General features: G+C 59.5%; 7 protein-coding genes across 7 annotated transcripts; 5 read left to right on the plus strand and 2 right to left on the minus strand.

Annotated features, from left to right (window-relative positions):
• Positions 1-949: 949 nt before the first annotated feature.
• On the plus strand, positions 950-3,164 carry GGTG_12292 (hypothetical protein). The gene is made up of 4 exons (XM_009230189.1): positions 950-1,650; positions 1,719-1,758; positions 1,840-2,040; positions 2,110-3,164. The coding sequence occupies exons 1-4, from the start codon at positions 1,200-1,202 to the stop codon at positions 3,116-3,118; spliced, it is 1,701 nt and encodes a 566-aa protein (XP_009228453.1). The 5' UTR covers positions 950-1,199; the 3' UTR covers positions 3,119-3,164.
• Positions 3,165-4,107: 943 nt separating this feature from the next.
• Positions 4,108-5,731, plus strand: GGTG_12293 (hypothetical protein). Its single transcript, XM_009230190.1, has 3 exons — positions 4,108-4,137; positions 4,240-4,446; positions 4,519-5,731. The coding sequence occupies exons 1-3, from the start codon at positions 4,118-4,120 to the stop codon at positions 5,519-5,521; spliced, it is 1,230 nt and encodes a 409-aa protein (XP_009228454.1). The 5' UTR covers positions 4,108-4,117; the 3' UTR covers positions 5,522-5,731.
• A 104-nt stretch (positions 5,732-5,835) lies between these two features.
• GGTG_12294 (hypothetical protein) lies at positions 5,836-6,193 on the minus strand (the record flags this gene model as incomplete). Its single annotated transcript, XM_009230191.1, has 2 exons — positions 5,836-5,996; positions 6,061-6,193. 2 exons carry the CDS (start codon positions 6,191-6,193, stop codon positions 5,836-5,838), a joined length of 294 nt encoding a protein of 97 aa, XP_009228455.1.
• Positions 6,194-6,905: 712 nt separating this feature from the next.
• On the plus strand, positions 6,906-9,099 carry GGTG_12295 (Ras protein let-60). The gene has a single exon (XM_009230192.1). It carries the CDS (start codon positions 7,515-7,517, stop codon positions 8,370-8,372), a length of 858 nt encoding a protein of 285 aa, XP_009228456.1. The 5' UTR covers positions 6,906-7,514; the 3' UTR covers positions 8,373-9,099.
• An 827-nt stretch (positions 9,100-9,926) lies between these two features.
• On the plus strand, positions 9,927-11,706 carry GGTG_12296 (hypothetical protein). The gene is made up of 2 exons (XM_009230193.1): positions 9,927-10,072; positions 10,142-11,706. The coding sequence occupies exons 1-2, from the start codon at positions 10,007-10,009 to the stop codon at positions 11,297-11,299; spliced, it is 1,224 nt and encodes a 407-aa protein (XP_009228457.1). The 5' UTR covers positions 9,927-10,006; the 3' UTR covers positions 11,300-11,706.
• Positions 11,689-13,376, minus strand: GGTG_12297 (hypothetical protein; the record flags this gene model as incomplete). Its single annotated transcript, XM_009230194.1, has 4 exons — positions 11,689-11,910; positions 12,021-12,438; positions 12,740-13,131; positions 13,215-13,376. 4 exons carry the CDS (start codon positions 13,374-13,376, stop codon positions 11,689-11,691), a joined length of 1,194 nt encoding a protein of 397 aa, XP_009228458.1.
• Positions 13,377-13,815: 439 nt separating this feature from the next.
• Positions 13,816-14,678, plus strand: GGTG_12298 (hypothetical protein; the record flags this gene model as incomplete). The annotated part of the gene is made up of 3 exons (XM_009230195.1): positions 13,816-13,962; positions 14,062-14,158; positions 14,314-14,678. The coding sequence occupies 3 exons, from the start codon at positions 13,816-13,818 to the stop codon at positions 14,676-14,678; spliced, it is 609 nt and encodes a 202-aa protein (XP_009228459.1).
• Positions 14,679-14,902: the final 224 nt, after the last annotated feature.

Genomic DNA, 14,902 nt, shown 5'->3' on the forward strand with positions numbered 1-14,902 from the left:
GGCCTTTATTTGGTAGGGGCTGAACATGGGGTACTCTTGGCGCTACCTCGAAAATGGCGATTTTTTTCGCCTCCTATCTCCGTGCAATGCACGGAGGTTCTTCCCTCTCGTTTAGCGTTTTCCGTTTTCCTGGGGATGGATTGTCCCGAAACAACCCCGGCCCTTGCTTGTTGCTGGCTGTTTCCTGTTCCCACGGACCCAATTCTGACACGGTAACCCTGGTTGCTATTTTAAAACAGGACATGGTGTTGGTTCCCGAGAGCGAGGGCCGGCAGTTGACGGGCTGACGCCAGCCCCAAGAGGGCTGGGGTTCGTGTCAAAATCATGCGAGGCCACAGCGACGCCCGAGCCCTGACGTCGCGTGAAGCTGACAGTAGACGTGTAAGCTGTCCCAAAGTCCAACCAACACCACGCAACACCAATGTCTTGCGTCCATGTGGTTGTCAGCTCGGGGGTGGCCAGAGTATTGGGAACTACCGCAGCCTGTAGCAACGCAGCCTGCGAATTTCTGCACAGCACACAAGTCCAGAGCTCTGCTGAACCGCCCTTCATGTCATGATATTGCACCATTGTGCGCGACTCGCGGGGACCGAGGAGTCGACCCCGGATGACCGGTTCGGACTGTGAAAGTGCCCGTGTCGCTGTGCCCGTCCCTCGCTGAGACAGTGCTGCCCGAGGTTCGTACATGTATATACAAGACGCGCCCGGTTTGGTCTAATTTGGCGATGCCGTAGTTGACGGTGGCCACCTGCCAGCCTCTGTTGCGGCTTGCCGATATTTCTATCGGCCATGGTGACAAAAGCATGAGAAAGCTCGTGGGCCAATTGGAATCCAGAGAAAGGAAGGGTTACAATGCCCACCAATCATCTATCCGTTTATTGGCTTTCCGTCACACCAAAGGCCTGCGCCGCCTCTCTGCCTTGCCGCATTCGTCACCCCACGCGGAACGCCCGAATGCGAAATACGATTGATCCGCGGGTTGGGTGTGATTCGCTGGATTTGGTCTCAGCCACTGAGCTGAAGGACGTCTAGCTGTCGGTCGCGACCGCTGGCCGGCTGACGTAAACCAGTGAGCAGTTGAGCATAAATACGCCTAGCCATGTCCTGCTGCCGTCTAGCGCGATCTCTTGGGCTTCAAGCGGCCGAAGGCTTGAGATCGGAAGCCGGAAACTCAACGATACTGACCCCTATAACAAACAATGGCGGACCTCGGGGACGACAGCAGGCTTCGCTACTCTGACGAGCCGCCAGAGGACCTCACCTCCATCCAAGACACGGCGCCTCTCCTAGAAATCGAGGTGGACGACACGGTCGTGGGCGCCTCAGATGCCGAGGACGACGATGAAAACGACAGGGGCCTCCCCGGGGCCACCAAGGGACGGGCGCACGCACGCCCGTGGCGGCGGCACCGCTGGTACCAAGTGCGGTCGCCGCGCGCCGTGGTGGCCACGGTGGCGCTCATGCTGTTCGTCATGGTGCTCGGCGTCGTGGTCCTGCTGATCCCGCTGGCACGCCTGATCGAGGACGACCTGTGCCGCCGGCACTACGGAACCTCGGCGCCGGTCCCCGAGGAGAAGTGCAAGGTCGACGAGGTGCAGATGCGCCTGGCCTGGCTCGGGGGCTGGGCCGGCGTCGTGAATGCGATAACCGGTAAGGGGGTGGTGTGTTTCCGAGGTTTGCTTCTTGTCCGGGGGGTAGATGCTGACGGGCCTTGGCAGAGCTGGTTGTTTCGTTTCCATGGGGTTTGCTTGCGGACCGGTTCGTGTCACCTTTCTCACTCCGTCATGCCTCAGGTTTGTCCAATGATCTGAGCAAGACTAACTCTGTGCCGTCAACCAGCTTTGGACGCAAGCCGATCCTGTGGGCATCGTTTGCCGGCATCCTCATGTCCATCTGCTGGAGCTGCTTCGTCATCAGCCGGCCGGACCTGATGCCCGTCGAGCTCACCCTATTAGGGACTCTGTTTGCCGTGTTTGGCGGAGGTCCCGCAACTGCTGTGACGGTCATCCACGCCATCATCGCTGACGTGGCGACGGACAAGTCAGTTCTTCCCTCGAACTGTGAAGTCACACACCGTGAGAGTGCTGACCACCCCGAAACCGCCGGCAGAGCTTCGGCCTTCATGTGGACGTCCATAGGCGCCATCGGCGGCGTGGTCATCGGGCCCGCCCTGGCCGCGCACATGATGGAGTCTGCCTCCTCCCCGTGGGTGCCTGTCCGCGCGGCCTGCACGGCCCTGGTTCCGATCCTTGTTGCCCTTGTGATCCTCCCAGAAACAAGGCCCGCCGGGGGCACGGCCGAAGCGGGCACTTCGAGCGACACTATTATGAAGGAGGGCTTTTGGAAGATGCTTCGCGCCCAGCTCTCCGAATCCTTGTCGAGCCTGCGCTCCTCGGTCCACATGCTGCGCAGGGCGTCCATCCTCTGCGTCATGCCGTCCTTCTTCGTGACGCAGCCCGTGACGACGGTCCAGGGCGCCACGCTGGGACTGACGTTCAGCAAGAAATTCGGTTGGAAGATGGCCCAACTTGGCTATTTCTTCAGTGCCCGGGGTCTGCTAACAATCCTCGTCCTGGCCCTGCTCCCCCTGCTGATCAAGTCCCGCAGCAAGGACGGCGGTGGCGGCGGCAGCGGCGGCGGCGTCGGCGTCGGCCGGGACCTCCACCTCGCGCGCGCCTCCATGCTCTTCATGGCGCTCGCCAACCTGCTCACGGGCCTCGGGCTCGAGGCCGTCCCGCTGCTGGCGGCGGGCCAGCTGGCGCTCACGCTCTCGGTCGGGTCCGGCAGCCTGTCGCGGTCGCTGCTGGCGGGGCTGGCGGGCGGGCCCGACCAGACGGCGCGCCTGTACGCGCTCGCGGGCATGGTCGAGACGGTCGGGTCGCTGGTCGCGGGGCCGACGCTACCGTGGGCGTTTGCCGTGGGCGTGCGCGCCGGCGGGGCCTGGATGGGCATCCCGTTCTGGCTCGTGGCCGTGCTCTGCGCCCTGGCCCTCGCGGCGCTGCTGTGTGTGCGCCGAGACGAGCCCGGCGGGGGTTGTGGTGCCGGCGATCAGGAGCGCGCTGAAGAAGGGGTGGCGGGTAGGGGGAGCGACGCTGAGGAGTCCGAGGTGCGCCCGTAGACATTTTGACTTGTGGAATCACATATGACTTTAGCAACCATCTCAGACTCGAGCATGGGGCAGCTTCCGCCGCGTCGGCCGGCTGGCCTTGTGTGGCATCCTCCGGGGGATTTCGTCGTTGACGAAAATGTCAGCCTCGCGTAGCACCGCTGCCCGGTCCGGCAATCACAGGCGGCGGACGTAATGGAACCCAATGGCAGGCGGGCTAGAGGAAGTTCACTATCTTCTCCATGTCTCCTGCCTATGTAGCCTGCGACTGTGACACAAGGGCCGGCGTGATGCGGAAACCAGCATGGGTGGACATCCAACGTCCTCTGCTGTGGTACAGCCCGGTTGGTTCTCTCCGTGTTTTGTGCCTGTACAAAGCCACGGCAAGATCTGGGGACGGATTCACCCGGCAACTAACTCTGTGTTGCGGGTATGAACTCGGTTCTACATATCATTTAGGTAGGTACCACCTAGATACTTAGGGCATGGACTGCCGAGGTCCAGGCGCGCTGGCATGGCACGGTTGCTCTTTTATTCGCGCCTCTGGCAATCGAAAAAAGGGGAAAGGAATACCTACCTAGGAAGCGGGAGAGGAAGGCGTGGTGAGGTCAAAGGTGAAGGCGGCGATGAAAAGTCCGAGGTAAGAAGGAAGACAGGAGGGACGAGAAGAGGGAAGGAAGGAGGGGGGAAATGGAGAACTGGCCCTGCCCACCGCTGATTCCATGGAACGTCAGGCTAACTGTTTTGATCGCAAGAATCACCATCCGACAGGCAGCCCATCGTTTACGCATCTTAGCCTTCAACTTTCATCCTTCACAGTATCGTAACCAAGCCGTTTCTTTATTGGCATCACGGGAGACAAGACTAACTCCACCAGCACAGCCGCTCGCTCTTCGCGCCGCAGCACAAATGTCGGGATACTACGGTTTAGCAAGCACCTCTTCCTCAACAAACCAAACTTCCAAAGACCAAGAAGCCCTTACAGCCTCGCAGCAAGGGGTAGCAATCACCATGGGCTGTGGTTTTCTCCTGTTAGTCTCCCCCGTCCGTCGGGGGCCAAATAGGCCACGCCGCCATGGGCCAATGACGCAAGCTGACGCTGGATAACCGGCGCGGTTTCGCGGGCGCTGCAGCTTCATCCTCTGTTGGATCGCGGTCGGTATATCCAACGAGATCAGCTACCGCCGACAACGAGCCGCCTTGGCCGCCGTGGCAGACCCGGAACAGCCCGGACCGCGGGCGGGATCGGAGCGGCTTGCGAGGAGGCTACGCAATGTCGTCGAGGTTGTGCAAGACAGGCCCAGCGACGCGGGGTCGGGTGGGAGCGACGAGCCCAAGTGGTAAGCTAGATGCTAGGCACGTTGGCGTATTTTCCTACTCGATAACTGACGGGATTCCTGGGTCGGCTGCAGCGCCATCTGTCTCAGCAACCTGTATGTGGAGAGCAGCTCGGCCTCCCCAGACCTGTCGGCCCCTCCGCCGCCAGCCATCGGCTCGACAACGACGGCGCCCGCTCAGCCATTCGGCACGGACGGGGCCGGAGGAGCCGCCGCCGCACCCCCAAGGCCGACATGGGCGCGTCTGGCGTGCAGAAGAGTCAGGAGCATGGCGCAAGCGTGCATCCAGGCCGCGAGGACGCGCGTGTGCGGGCTGCCGCCGCCACCGCCGCCGCCTCCCCCTGTGCCCCTGCTGCCGCTGCCGTCGCCGCCTTTGCCACCCCTTCCCAGCGCGCGCGAGCCGATGAGGCTGCTAACGTGCAGGCACGTGTTCCACTGGGCGTGCCTGCGGGGCTGGTGCGAGGGCCTGCTTGGCCGCCAGCAGCAAGAGCAAAACCAGCAGAATCAGGGGCAGTCAAGCCAGGACCGGCGCAAGAGGTGTCCCATGTGCCGCACCGTCTACCTCGAGGAGGTGGAGACGCCGCAGGAACAGCCGGGCGGGCAGGCGCCGGTGCTGCCCGAGTTGCCGATGCTGTCGGCGCTGCTGCTGACGCTGGGTACGGACGCGAACGCGGGCGCGGACACGGGCGAGGCGTCGGCGGCGTCGGCGTCGCTGCCGGAACTGGTTGCGCCCCAGCCAAGTCCGGAGGAGCAGCAGGCGTCTGGCAGTGGCGGCGATGCTTCCCAAAGTGGCACCGAGGCGCAGGATACTCCTGAGGGCACGCCTGTCGAGGTTGGTATTGGTGGTACTGCTCCCTCGCAGAATGCCGTCGAGGCACAGAGTCTTTCGGGAGCGCCTACTGGCGGGGTTACTGTTGGTGACCCATCTTCCCACAACGCCGCGCAGTCACAGGGCCCTTGGGGCGCGTCTATCGGTGATGGCAGGGGTCGTGCTGCTTCCTTGGACAACGTCACACAGGCACAGCAGCGCGGCACAGATCAGACCGAACTGAAGAAACAGCGCGCGCGGAGCAGCTGACGGGCACGAGACTCGGACGAGGGACGAATTAGACGGACACGTCTTCTTCACGGGGTCCATGTCGTCGATTTAGTGGGAAGCCATGCACAGGTTTCGGGCCTTTCTTTGGTTTCATTGGAGCTGTGGGGGTCCTTGCCAAGCCCTCAGCGCCGGCCGATCAGCCCCACTGGCTCCACTGGCCCCTGCAGGGGAAGTCGAATTGATCAATCACATAATGGTGCATGCGCGACCACGGCGGGTGCTCGTCGTCGGGATGGCGCCGCTGATGGCGTGCAGTGCGCAGCGTTGATTTGATTGGGTCAAGTCTGCTTGAGTCAGGTGGCGTGCAGGAGTGCAGTGTTGCGCTGGGCAAGGGGAGCCAAACAGAGCCCAGCGCTTTTTCGCTCACCTCTCCTTTTTCCGATGATACGTGCACCGTTCCTGGCGACCGAGTCCACCTCGCGCCTAAAATTAGTACGCCCACTTGCACACAACGCTGTGGTTGTTAGTAGAAGATAGGCTTGATAATAAACAGCGTTGGCAGCAGGGCCGGGTCCTACTGGTGCCGGCGGGAAACACGCTGACATTGAGGGCGTCACAGGACAGCGACAGACATGCGCCAATAGAGGCAGATTTAAAAAGGGAGCGCTGAGGATTCGCTGCGGCGAGGTCGATGACGGCAAGCGAGATCATGGAATCCCAACCCGCAGCCATCACACAGAGAGAGGTCCAGCCCAGACAGACAGACCACCTGCTCTGTACGGCTCGCTCCGCCGCTCTTTTTCCACCCGCACAGACCCACGAGCCTTTCGCTACCACCCAGGTATTGTCCCAGCCCGTCCAGGAGGCCAAAGTCGGACCCGTCCTTGGTCTATCCACTGCCCAAGGTACATAAAGCCCCACCAAAGTATGTATCTCTCACATAACACACGGTCAATATCCGTCTCGGGTCTGGTGTCTTGCCCAAGGACGGGCCCACCAAAAGTGGGAAAAGACACCATGGCGAGCCACGCCGCCAGCCTCTCGTAATGGACGGGGATAGTCTAGGCGAAAAGAAAGGAACGAAAAGATAAAAGTAGGAACAAGAAGTAAAACGAGACCCGCCTCCCTCACCGCCGTCATTGCTGCCCAGCGCTGCGCTGTCCTATTCTTCCTTTTGTTTCCCATCCGGACTGGGCCTCGTGCTTCAATTTCCATCCCTGTCTCGCTGCCCCCTTGGCCTGTCTCAATTTCCGACCCAAGTCCCAGCAGCTCAGGTTCGACCCCACACTGCAGCCTGCAGGTGCCCGTCCTGCAGGTGCCAGGCACAACCTTTCTTTCCAGCTCCGTGTGCTGTGCAGTTCTACCTCTAGGTACCTACCTATCCTATCTCCCAGGCGGGGCTCCCCACGCGCTCAGAGCACTGAAGCTTCGTGGTCTGTGGGCGCCCGAGAGCCAGCACCGGCTGTTGACGTTGTGGCCAAATTGCCGTGTGGGCGAAATAAGACGTGCGCTCCATCTTTTCTGGTGCTGGTCGGCTCTTTTGGCCCGCAGCGGCGCAACCCAAACCCAAAAGCGACCTACCCTGCCCCAAAGCCCCAAAGCTACACACATTGCGCTTCGACCGTATTTGTTTCCTCGTTCCCCATTGCTTTCTTCCCATCCGTGCAGAAGAAAGCGCCGGCAGACGTTCGGGAACGTTTTGCGCGCGCCCACAAGTCGAGACGGCTTGCCTTGGCGCCGTCCTAGAAGCACCCAGGCCAGCCACCCCGTTCATTCCCTCATCGTTGGCGCCTGCCCTCCCTCCATCCCTCGTTCGCCTCCTCGACGCAACCATCACGCCGCCCCGCATTTGCGCAACTCGGATTCACGATCCAAACGATCCCGCGGCGCCAATTCCAGGCACATACACCACAGTTGCACAGCAACATAACAGGTCCCATCTCGACTCGATCGACAGCTATCAAGGCCCTCGGCGACCACACCTCGCCGAGGTAGGCACGGGGACGACATTACACAGAAACTAGAGGCCACAATGGCACGACAACGAGAAACCGCGTCGGCTTCGAGCCTGCCGCCCATACCCATCTCCATCACCATCTGCGGCGACGGCGGCTGTGGCAAGAGCTCCATCACGCTGCGGCTGGTGCGGTCGCAGTGGACGTCCGAGTACGACCCGACCATCGAGGACAGCTACAGCGTGACGCGCCGCATCGACGGCGTCGTCTACCACCTGGCCCTGACCGACACGGCCGGCCAGGAGGAGTACCGCGGCATGTGGGCCTCGTCCAACCTGAGCTCCGACGCCTTCCTCATGGTCTACGACATCACGTCGCGCGACTCGCTCGACGCCCTCGGCCACTTCAACGACCTGATCGACATGGAGGCCGAGAACCGCCTCGACAACGCCGCCCGCGCCGCCCGTGCCGGCGTCAGCCCCCACGACTCGGCCGCCGCCTTCTCGCCCGGCGCCGGCTCCGGCGCCAAGACGGTCCCACCCGTCAAGATCGTCGCCGGCAACAAGTGCGACCTCCAGGAGAGCAGGCAGGTCCCCGCCGCCCAGGGGCTCGAGTGGGCCCGCCGCAACGGCTGCGGCTTCATGGAGACGTCGGCCCGCCTCGAGGTCAACATCGAGGAGACGTTTGCCCTCATCGTGCGCCGCGTCGTCGAGGCCCGTCGCCTCGCCGAGATGGGCGTGCTCGACCAGGAGGCCGGCATGGACAAGCGCGGCATGACCAAGCCCCTCAGCCCGCTGCCCCGCGACGGCTCCGGCTCGGAAAAGCCCGGCGTCGGCCCCGACGGGCGTGGGCCCTGCAACAGGGGGCCCAACATCAGCTCCGGCAGGTTAGGAAGGGGCGGCAAGGGCTTCTGGAGGGCCCTGCGATGTTGGTAAAAGGCAGCGGGGTGCGGGGTGTCAGGAGGAGGGGGGAGGTTCATGCAGCAAAAGGAGGCGGATGGCAAGTCAGACGGCATGAGCTTCCCGACCCTTCCCTTCCCCCCATTCTGGCTTCGTCTTGAGCCCGAGTGCAGAAAACGATCATGATGATGATATGAGGCTGGGTAGGAACAGGAGATTGGCTGGCGGTGGAGGTTGCGATTGCGTTCAGGCCTGCGACAATTCCCGTCGTCCTCAAACTCAGGCTCGCACCTCCTGTTATTTTCCTTGTGGAGGACGGAGGAAGGGCTCGTTTCTCATGCGATTTTTTTTTTTTGGGTACGCATGAAGCGTTGTAGACAGCGCCCCCCTTTTTTCTTGTTTTGTTTTCTTGTTTTCCTTGTGTAAGTTAGCCACGTGCAAGCGCATGGCAGGTCACCCCGAGATATCCCCCAACTTCTTTTTTCTTTGTTGCCTTGTATGTATTATCCGTCTATCGCTGTCTTATTTTCCTTTGTTTTTTTCTGGCTGGCGTTTTGAATCTCCTGGGCTACGATCGTTTGGCCGGGTTACGTGTATATCCCCTAGGAGCAGGAGGAGCGGAGGATGGACATGCGCACGCGTTATATACTATTTGTACTATCTTGTCATTGCGGTCGCATCCACTTAACCATACTTGTCCCTTGCGCGTTTCTGGGATCCTCTCCGGTTAAGAGGTCCAGTGCTTGCGTGGCGGACGATCTGGGGTGTGCAGATCTTCCGTCTGTGATCGGCTCTACATGGGCTGACGGAAGTCAAATGGATGTTCTCGCTTCTGTGGTAGCCGTTGTTGCCCGTCCAGCCATGGGTCGCTGCATATCAGATGCGTTGGGTAGACCTCCCACCGTTGCCCTACTGCCAAAACTGTGCGGGAGCTCCGTCGTCCGAACTCTGCAGAGATTGCAGTGACGTCAGCGCCGTCGCCAAACAGCAAAGGCCTGCAGGCCTGCGTAGGTATATCAGGCTGGCCTAGGGCATTGTCCTTCAACCTCCTCAGTCCTACAGGGCGTGGTCTAGTGGTATCAGCAAAAGCCGAGCTCCCACTTGTAAAACCCAGAACCTGTAGGTCTCGAGTTCGAGTACAGGTGTTGTCGCAGGTATCCCACCGAGGGTGTAAATTTCCTGCCCAGGTATCCCACCGGAGGGAGTAAATTACCTGCACCTGGAAAGAGGACAGAGGATCGAAGTAAAACCCCTTAGGGCTTTCGTAACCAGGCACCCGATAGGTTGCCTGGTAAGCTTTTACCAACGGAGCTTTTGTTGTAATTTTTTTTTATCCTTCATAGCTTTGCACTCATCTAACTTGCAAGTATCGTTAGGTGCCCGTGTAGCTCCTTCGTACTTGCCCAAAAAGGAAATATTAAAAAACGATGTCGCCAAGCCGGCTAAAAGCCCCGCAAAATCGGCTCCGACTCTATTTGACGTCGAAAGGCGACCCACATCCAGCCGCCAGGATAAGCCCCTGGCCGATAACAACTGACCGCTTGCGGCAGAAAAAAAAGTTCCCAGGCAGTCGCCGACCCCCGCTGGTCGCAGCCTTTGCGCATCGCAACTTACGATCGCGACCTTTGGCAGACAAGCAACAAGGTCAATCACCCATTTTTTCCAGCACAATGACCAAATCATTAAGCGTACCCAAGGCGGAGGATGCCTCCGTCTTCCCCATTGCCTCAGAACAGGTCCGCCATCCCCTTACTTTCCCGCCAATAGCTGCCATAGCACAGCTCCGCTGACACGCTTGCCGACAGATCGTCAAGGCGTCCAAGGCCCTCCTGTCGCACATGCGCAAGGCCGCCAAGGAGGCCTCGGCGAGCGCGTCCAAGAAGAACCTGCTCGAGGACGATGAGGGGTCCGACATGGCGCAGGAGCCCATCTGGCTCAACCTGACCACCAAGCGCAACGTGCGCGACGACAACAGCCTCAAGCCCGGCCGCGTCGCCGTCCCGCACCCGCTGATCCCCGCCGACTCGGAAGCGACCATCTGCCTGGTCGTGGCCGACCCGCAGCGCGCCTACAAGGACATTGTGGCCTCGGACGAGTTCCCCGCCGCCCTGGCCAAGCGCATCACCCGCGTCGTCGACGTCACCCACCTGCAGGCCAAGTTCAGGACGTTCGAGGCCCAGCGCCAGCTCTTCGCCAGCCACGACGTCTTCCTCGCCGACGACCGCATCATCAACCGCCTGCCCAAGTGCCTCGGCAAGACCTTCTACCGCTCGACCGCCAAGCGGCCCATCCCCGTCTACCTGGCGCCCCGCAAGCCAAAGTCGGACAAGAGCCAGCAGCAGCAGCCCAAGAAGAAGGGCAGCGGCAAGAAGGAGAAGGGCGACGAGGCCAACGCCCGGCCCGCGGCCGAGATCGCGGCCGAGGTCCAGGCCGCGACGGGCGCGGCGCTCGTGCACCTCTCGCCCAGCACCAGCACGGCCGTCAAGGTCGGCTTCGGCGGCTGGACGGCCGACCAGCTGGCCGAGAACGCCGCAGCGGTGGCGCGCGCCCTGGTCGAGCGCCACATACCCCGCAAGTGGGCCAACGTCCGGTCCGTCTTCCTCAAGGGCACCACCACGGCCGCCCTCCCGCTCTGGCAGACGGACGAGCTCTGGCTCGACGGCGCAAAGGACGTCTTGCCCGAGGGCTCCGAGGAGCTCAAGGCGCTCGAGGATAAGAAGAACAAGGAGAAGCCCAACGTGGGCAGGAAGCGCAAGGCGCTCGAGGCCGCTGCCGAGGACGCTGCGGCCGACGGCGAGGAGGTCGAGGAAGTCGCTGCTGCCGAGGCCAAGAAACCGGCCAAGAAGAAGGCCAAGGTGCCCGTGGTGGAGAGCAACGACGACAAGCTGGACAAGCAGATCAAGGAGCGCAAGGACAAGCTCAAGAAGCAGAAGAAGGCGGCGAAGCTGGCAATGGAGGCGTAGGAACTCCTAGCCGGCCCCCGAGTCTGGCATTTCTAATCGAAATCCTGTGTGCATTTTCTTGGAGTACGGCGTTCAATGTGTGCGGGATAAAAAAGATTCACATAGCTTGTTCAACGTCATCGAAATTCTGATGCCTTTTTGTGTGCCTAAACGCACCCGTATGCTCTGGTGGTGTAAATGCATGCCTTGCTCAAGAGCAAAGATATGAAGATAAGGCATAGCGTCTGTCGCGAGATAGGAGATGTACATGAACCAAGTCCAAGCAGAAAAATCAAAGAAAGAAAAGATGGGTTGCCTGTTAGACAGTTCCTCCACGAAGAATAGACAGACCCGCGGTTGTGTTCGCCGCGCCCATCATCCTCTATCTTCGGAGGCTATATCATCTCAAATCATCGCAAGCTGAATGTCTTGGGTGGTCTCCTCAGGGCGTAGTCCGAGGCGTTTAGGCTACACGCCGGTATGCGGTGGTAGCTCACATGCTTGCCGCTTTCTCTTCCGCCCTCTCTGCGGCCTCGTCTGCGATGGCGGCATCTCGCTCTTGTTTCATCCACTCGAGGCTCCTGGGTTTGGAGAATCCTTCGGTTGGGTGAATTGAGAATGTCCTGCCACAGCTGTTACACTCCCAGGTCAGATATCCGAGATAATGTCCGTAATCCTTCCCAAGTCCGGTGGGATTTGGGGCTTTTCTGGTGCACTTGTGTTGGGTGGTATGACGACACACGGGGCATTCTCCCTTTGTTGGTAGGCCCGTGTACAAGGTGCCGCCGACCAGGTCGGCATAAGCAAGGAGGTGCACACCAAGCTCGCCGTTGCGTCTGACGAGGCGGAAGACTCGCGCCTTCATTCCTGGGTCGGATCTGGCCAAGCAAAGGAGGAGCCGGCACAAGGGCTCCTTGAGCGCCACATCGGTGGATGCTGTGTTCAGGTAGATCAGGTCTACCGTCTCTTCTAGCTTCCGGACATGATAAATTATGGGTCGCCTTGATTGGCTGCCGTCACCCAAAAGCCAAAGAGTGATGTGCGAGACTGCAGCGCTGAATCGCATCAGGCTGAAGGCTTTGAGGGCCGGGACCGCAAACCGATCCCCGATGATGTACACCCTCGCAGAGGCGAACAGGGTGCCCTCGACCTCTTGGGATCTGTTGTCATTGCGGAAGCTGTCGTGAATCAAGCCAGTATCGAATCCCTAGTTCGCTAGCTTGTCCTTCAATGAGTGCGGGAAAGGAACGCTGACGCGACCTGTTTTGATTCAAATCTCTGATTAGTATTCTATCCGTAGCAAGCCGCCATTATGTGTATGCTGTTGCAGAAGGTGCAGGTGACTTGCCGTCGACATGGCTCTTGCCATCATCGGTCTCCCCCTTGCCATTATCGGCCTTCCTCTTGCCCGCGTTTGCAGGAACCGCCGGCCCCATCGGACCGGCAAGGTTCTTCACATACTCCGCAAGATGCTCCGGTGGGACACGGCCGATGATGGGTGGCTTGATTGCCTTTGGCTCGAACGCCTTTGGCTCGGTTGCCTTTGGCTCGCGGTCAGGTGGTTCCTCAGGCGGCCCTGTCACCGCCGCGATTGCCTTTGGCTTGCGGTCAAGTGGTTTCCCACGCAGCCCTTTCACTGCCGGGAACAGCTTTGGCTTGCGGCCAAGTGATTTCCCACGCAGCCCTCTCACCGTCGCGGATATGGAAGCGCTTGCGTCGGCCTTGCGTGATACACTGCGATGCGGGACTGGAGTGAAGTAGTCGGTGTACGTGCCCGTATACACGAAGTCCACGAGCTTCTTGAAGTCTTCTGGGTCCACATCGGGTAGGTCGATTTGTCCCGAGGAAGCTTCCTGTTAAATGAGATAGAATTGGCCTGTTAGCATCTCTACTGAGAGTTCCAGGACAGCAGTGCCTCAGATCTGGCTTTCGTTACCAAGAAGGGCCCCGCGCATGCCTTGGAGAAGTACTCGGAGTGAGCGCCGACGATGACGCGGTGCAGACGGAAGGTCGTCCCGCCCGCGCAGGTGACGGTGAGGTCCGAGAATGTGGCGTCTGTGAGCAGCTGCGCGAGCGGGCTGTATGCTGGCTCCGCCATCTCCGGGGCTTCTATGAGAGAAGAGGCAAAGGATCAGATCCCTAGTCCGTGAGGTTTGTGTAGTCTGGGATCTGGCGGAGATATCTTGCCGGCGGCGGTGAATGCTAGTTGACGAAGATGAGGAGGAGTGGGAAGACTGCGTAGCGGAGAGACACGCGGAAAACTAGCACCGGGGAAAGAATTGAATATTGGTTGGCCTTGAGGCGATAAAAAAGAAAGGTACGTACTGGAAGGTACCAAACAGACGGGAAGAGGCGCCGTTTTCTGGTGGCAGCCTGACAAAAAATCTCAGGTCTGTGCTTCTAGGACAGGAACATGAAAGATCAAAGACTGGTGGTTTCAAACAACCTCATTAAACCAACACCGTCGACAATTCCAGCCACAATCTGTGCTAAGCCAACCCGCCTCAAGTCTATGTTATCGGAATCTTCAGCAAGCAATGGCGATGGACGACCCGAAAATGATATCCGCTCTCGAGCAGATGCTGGATAGTAGGAAGTATACGGACCTTGCCATACAATCCAAGAACTCTCGGGTTGAAGTGCATCGAGTCATCCTGTGCGCGCGCTCCCCGTGGTTCGACCGAGTTTGTAGCAGCAAACTACAAATGGTAAACTGCCCGACCGCTGGATATTCTGGTATATCATACTGCTTGGGTAAGGCTGACCATGGTTTTATTTGATAGGACGCAGTAACGAACACAATCCATCTTCCGGATGTCGACATGTCAGATCTCAAGATGGTCATCGACTTCGCCTACACCGGGAAATACTGCGTACTTAGTGAGCATCCCAGCAAAGATCGGAAGAAGACCAGAATGCTCCCCAACAGCACCTCAAGGGCGACTCCTTTGTTTTTTTAGCCACTCTACTTGCCATGGGATCACGGCAGTACCCAAGATCATTCGGCTATGTTCCTGTGGCTAACCCGTTTCCAGAATGGCTTGACATTACGCCGGGCCCCGTTCATGCCATGAATATACACTCCGACATATTCTTCTTGGCAAGAAAGCTCGAGATGCGAGAACTAGAGGTGGAGTGTTCGAAGAACTTCCGAAATGCCGCCAAAGAAGTGGACGCAGAGGACGCAGAGTACTCCTTCTACATGCTCCCAACCCTAGTGTACAGTGTCTACGGATCGGGAGACTTATATAAAGACGACAAGTTCCTCAAGGATGGCCTCTGCATGTTCTTGCACAATCACCGAGGCAACAAGGAACTTTGGGCAGAGCTGCAACCACTCCTCCAGGAATATGGTAATCTCGCTGTTGATCTCCTGACCTATGACTGGAATAGGGACTAAATGGAGGCCCTGCCAAGGCGTCGTGGCTGATGGATATTGTCGGTAAAGGCCAGTCAGGTCCGACAAAACGTGTTTGGGGCCATCTTCCACAGCGACTTGGACTTTGGGGGAGAGGCTATGGACGACGCAGCTGGGCGGTGCCCGATGAGCGGAGGTGGCTGAAAGGGATGGAGCAAGCTTTTCTAGCCAAGTATTTGCTTTGGTATTTTGTTCCCTGATGGGTG

This window comes from Gaeumannomyces tritici (assembly GCF_000145635.1).
Source record: "Gaeumannomyces tritici R3-111a-1 unplaced genomic scaffold supercont2.8, whole genome shotgun sequence".
In the NCBI taxonomy this organism is placed as follows: Eukaryota; Fungi; Ascomycota; class Sordariomycetes; order Magnaporthales; family Magnaporthaceae; genus Gaeumannomyces; species Gaeumannomyces tritici.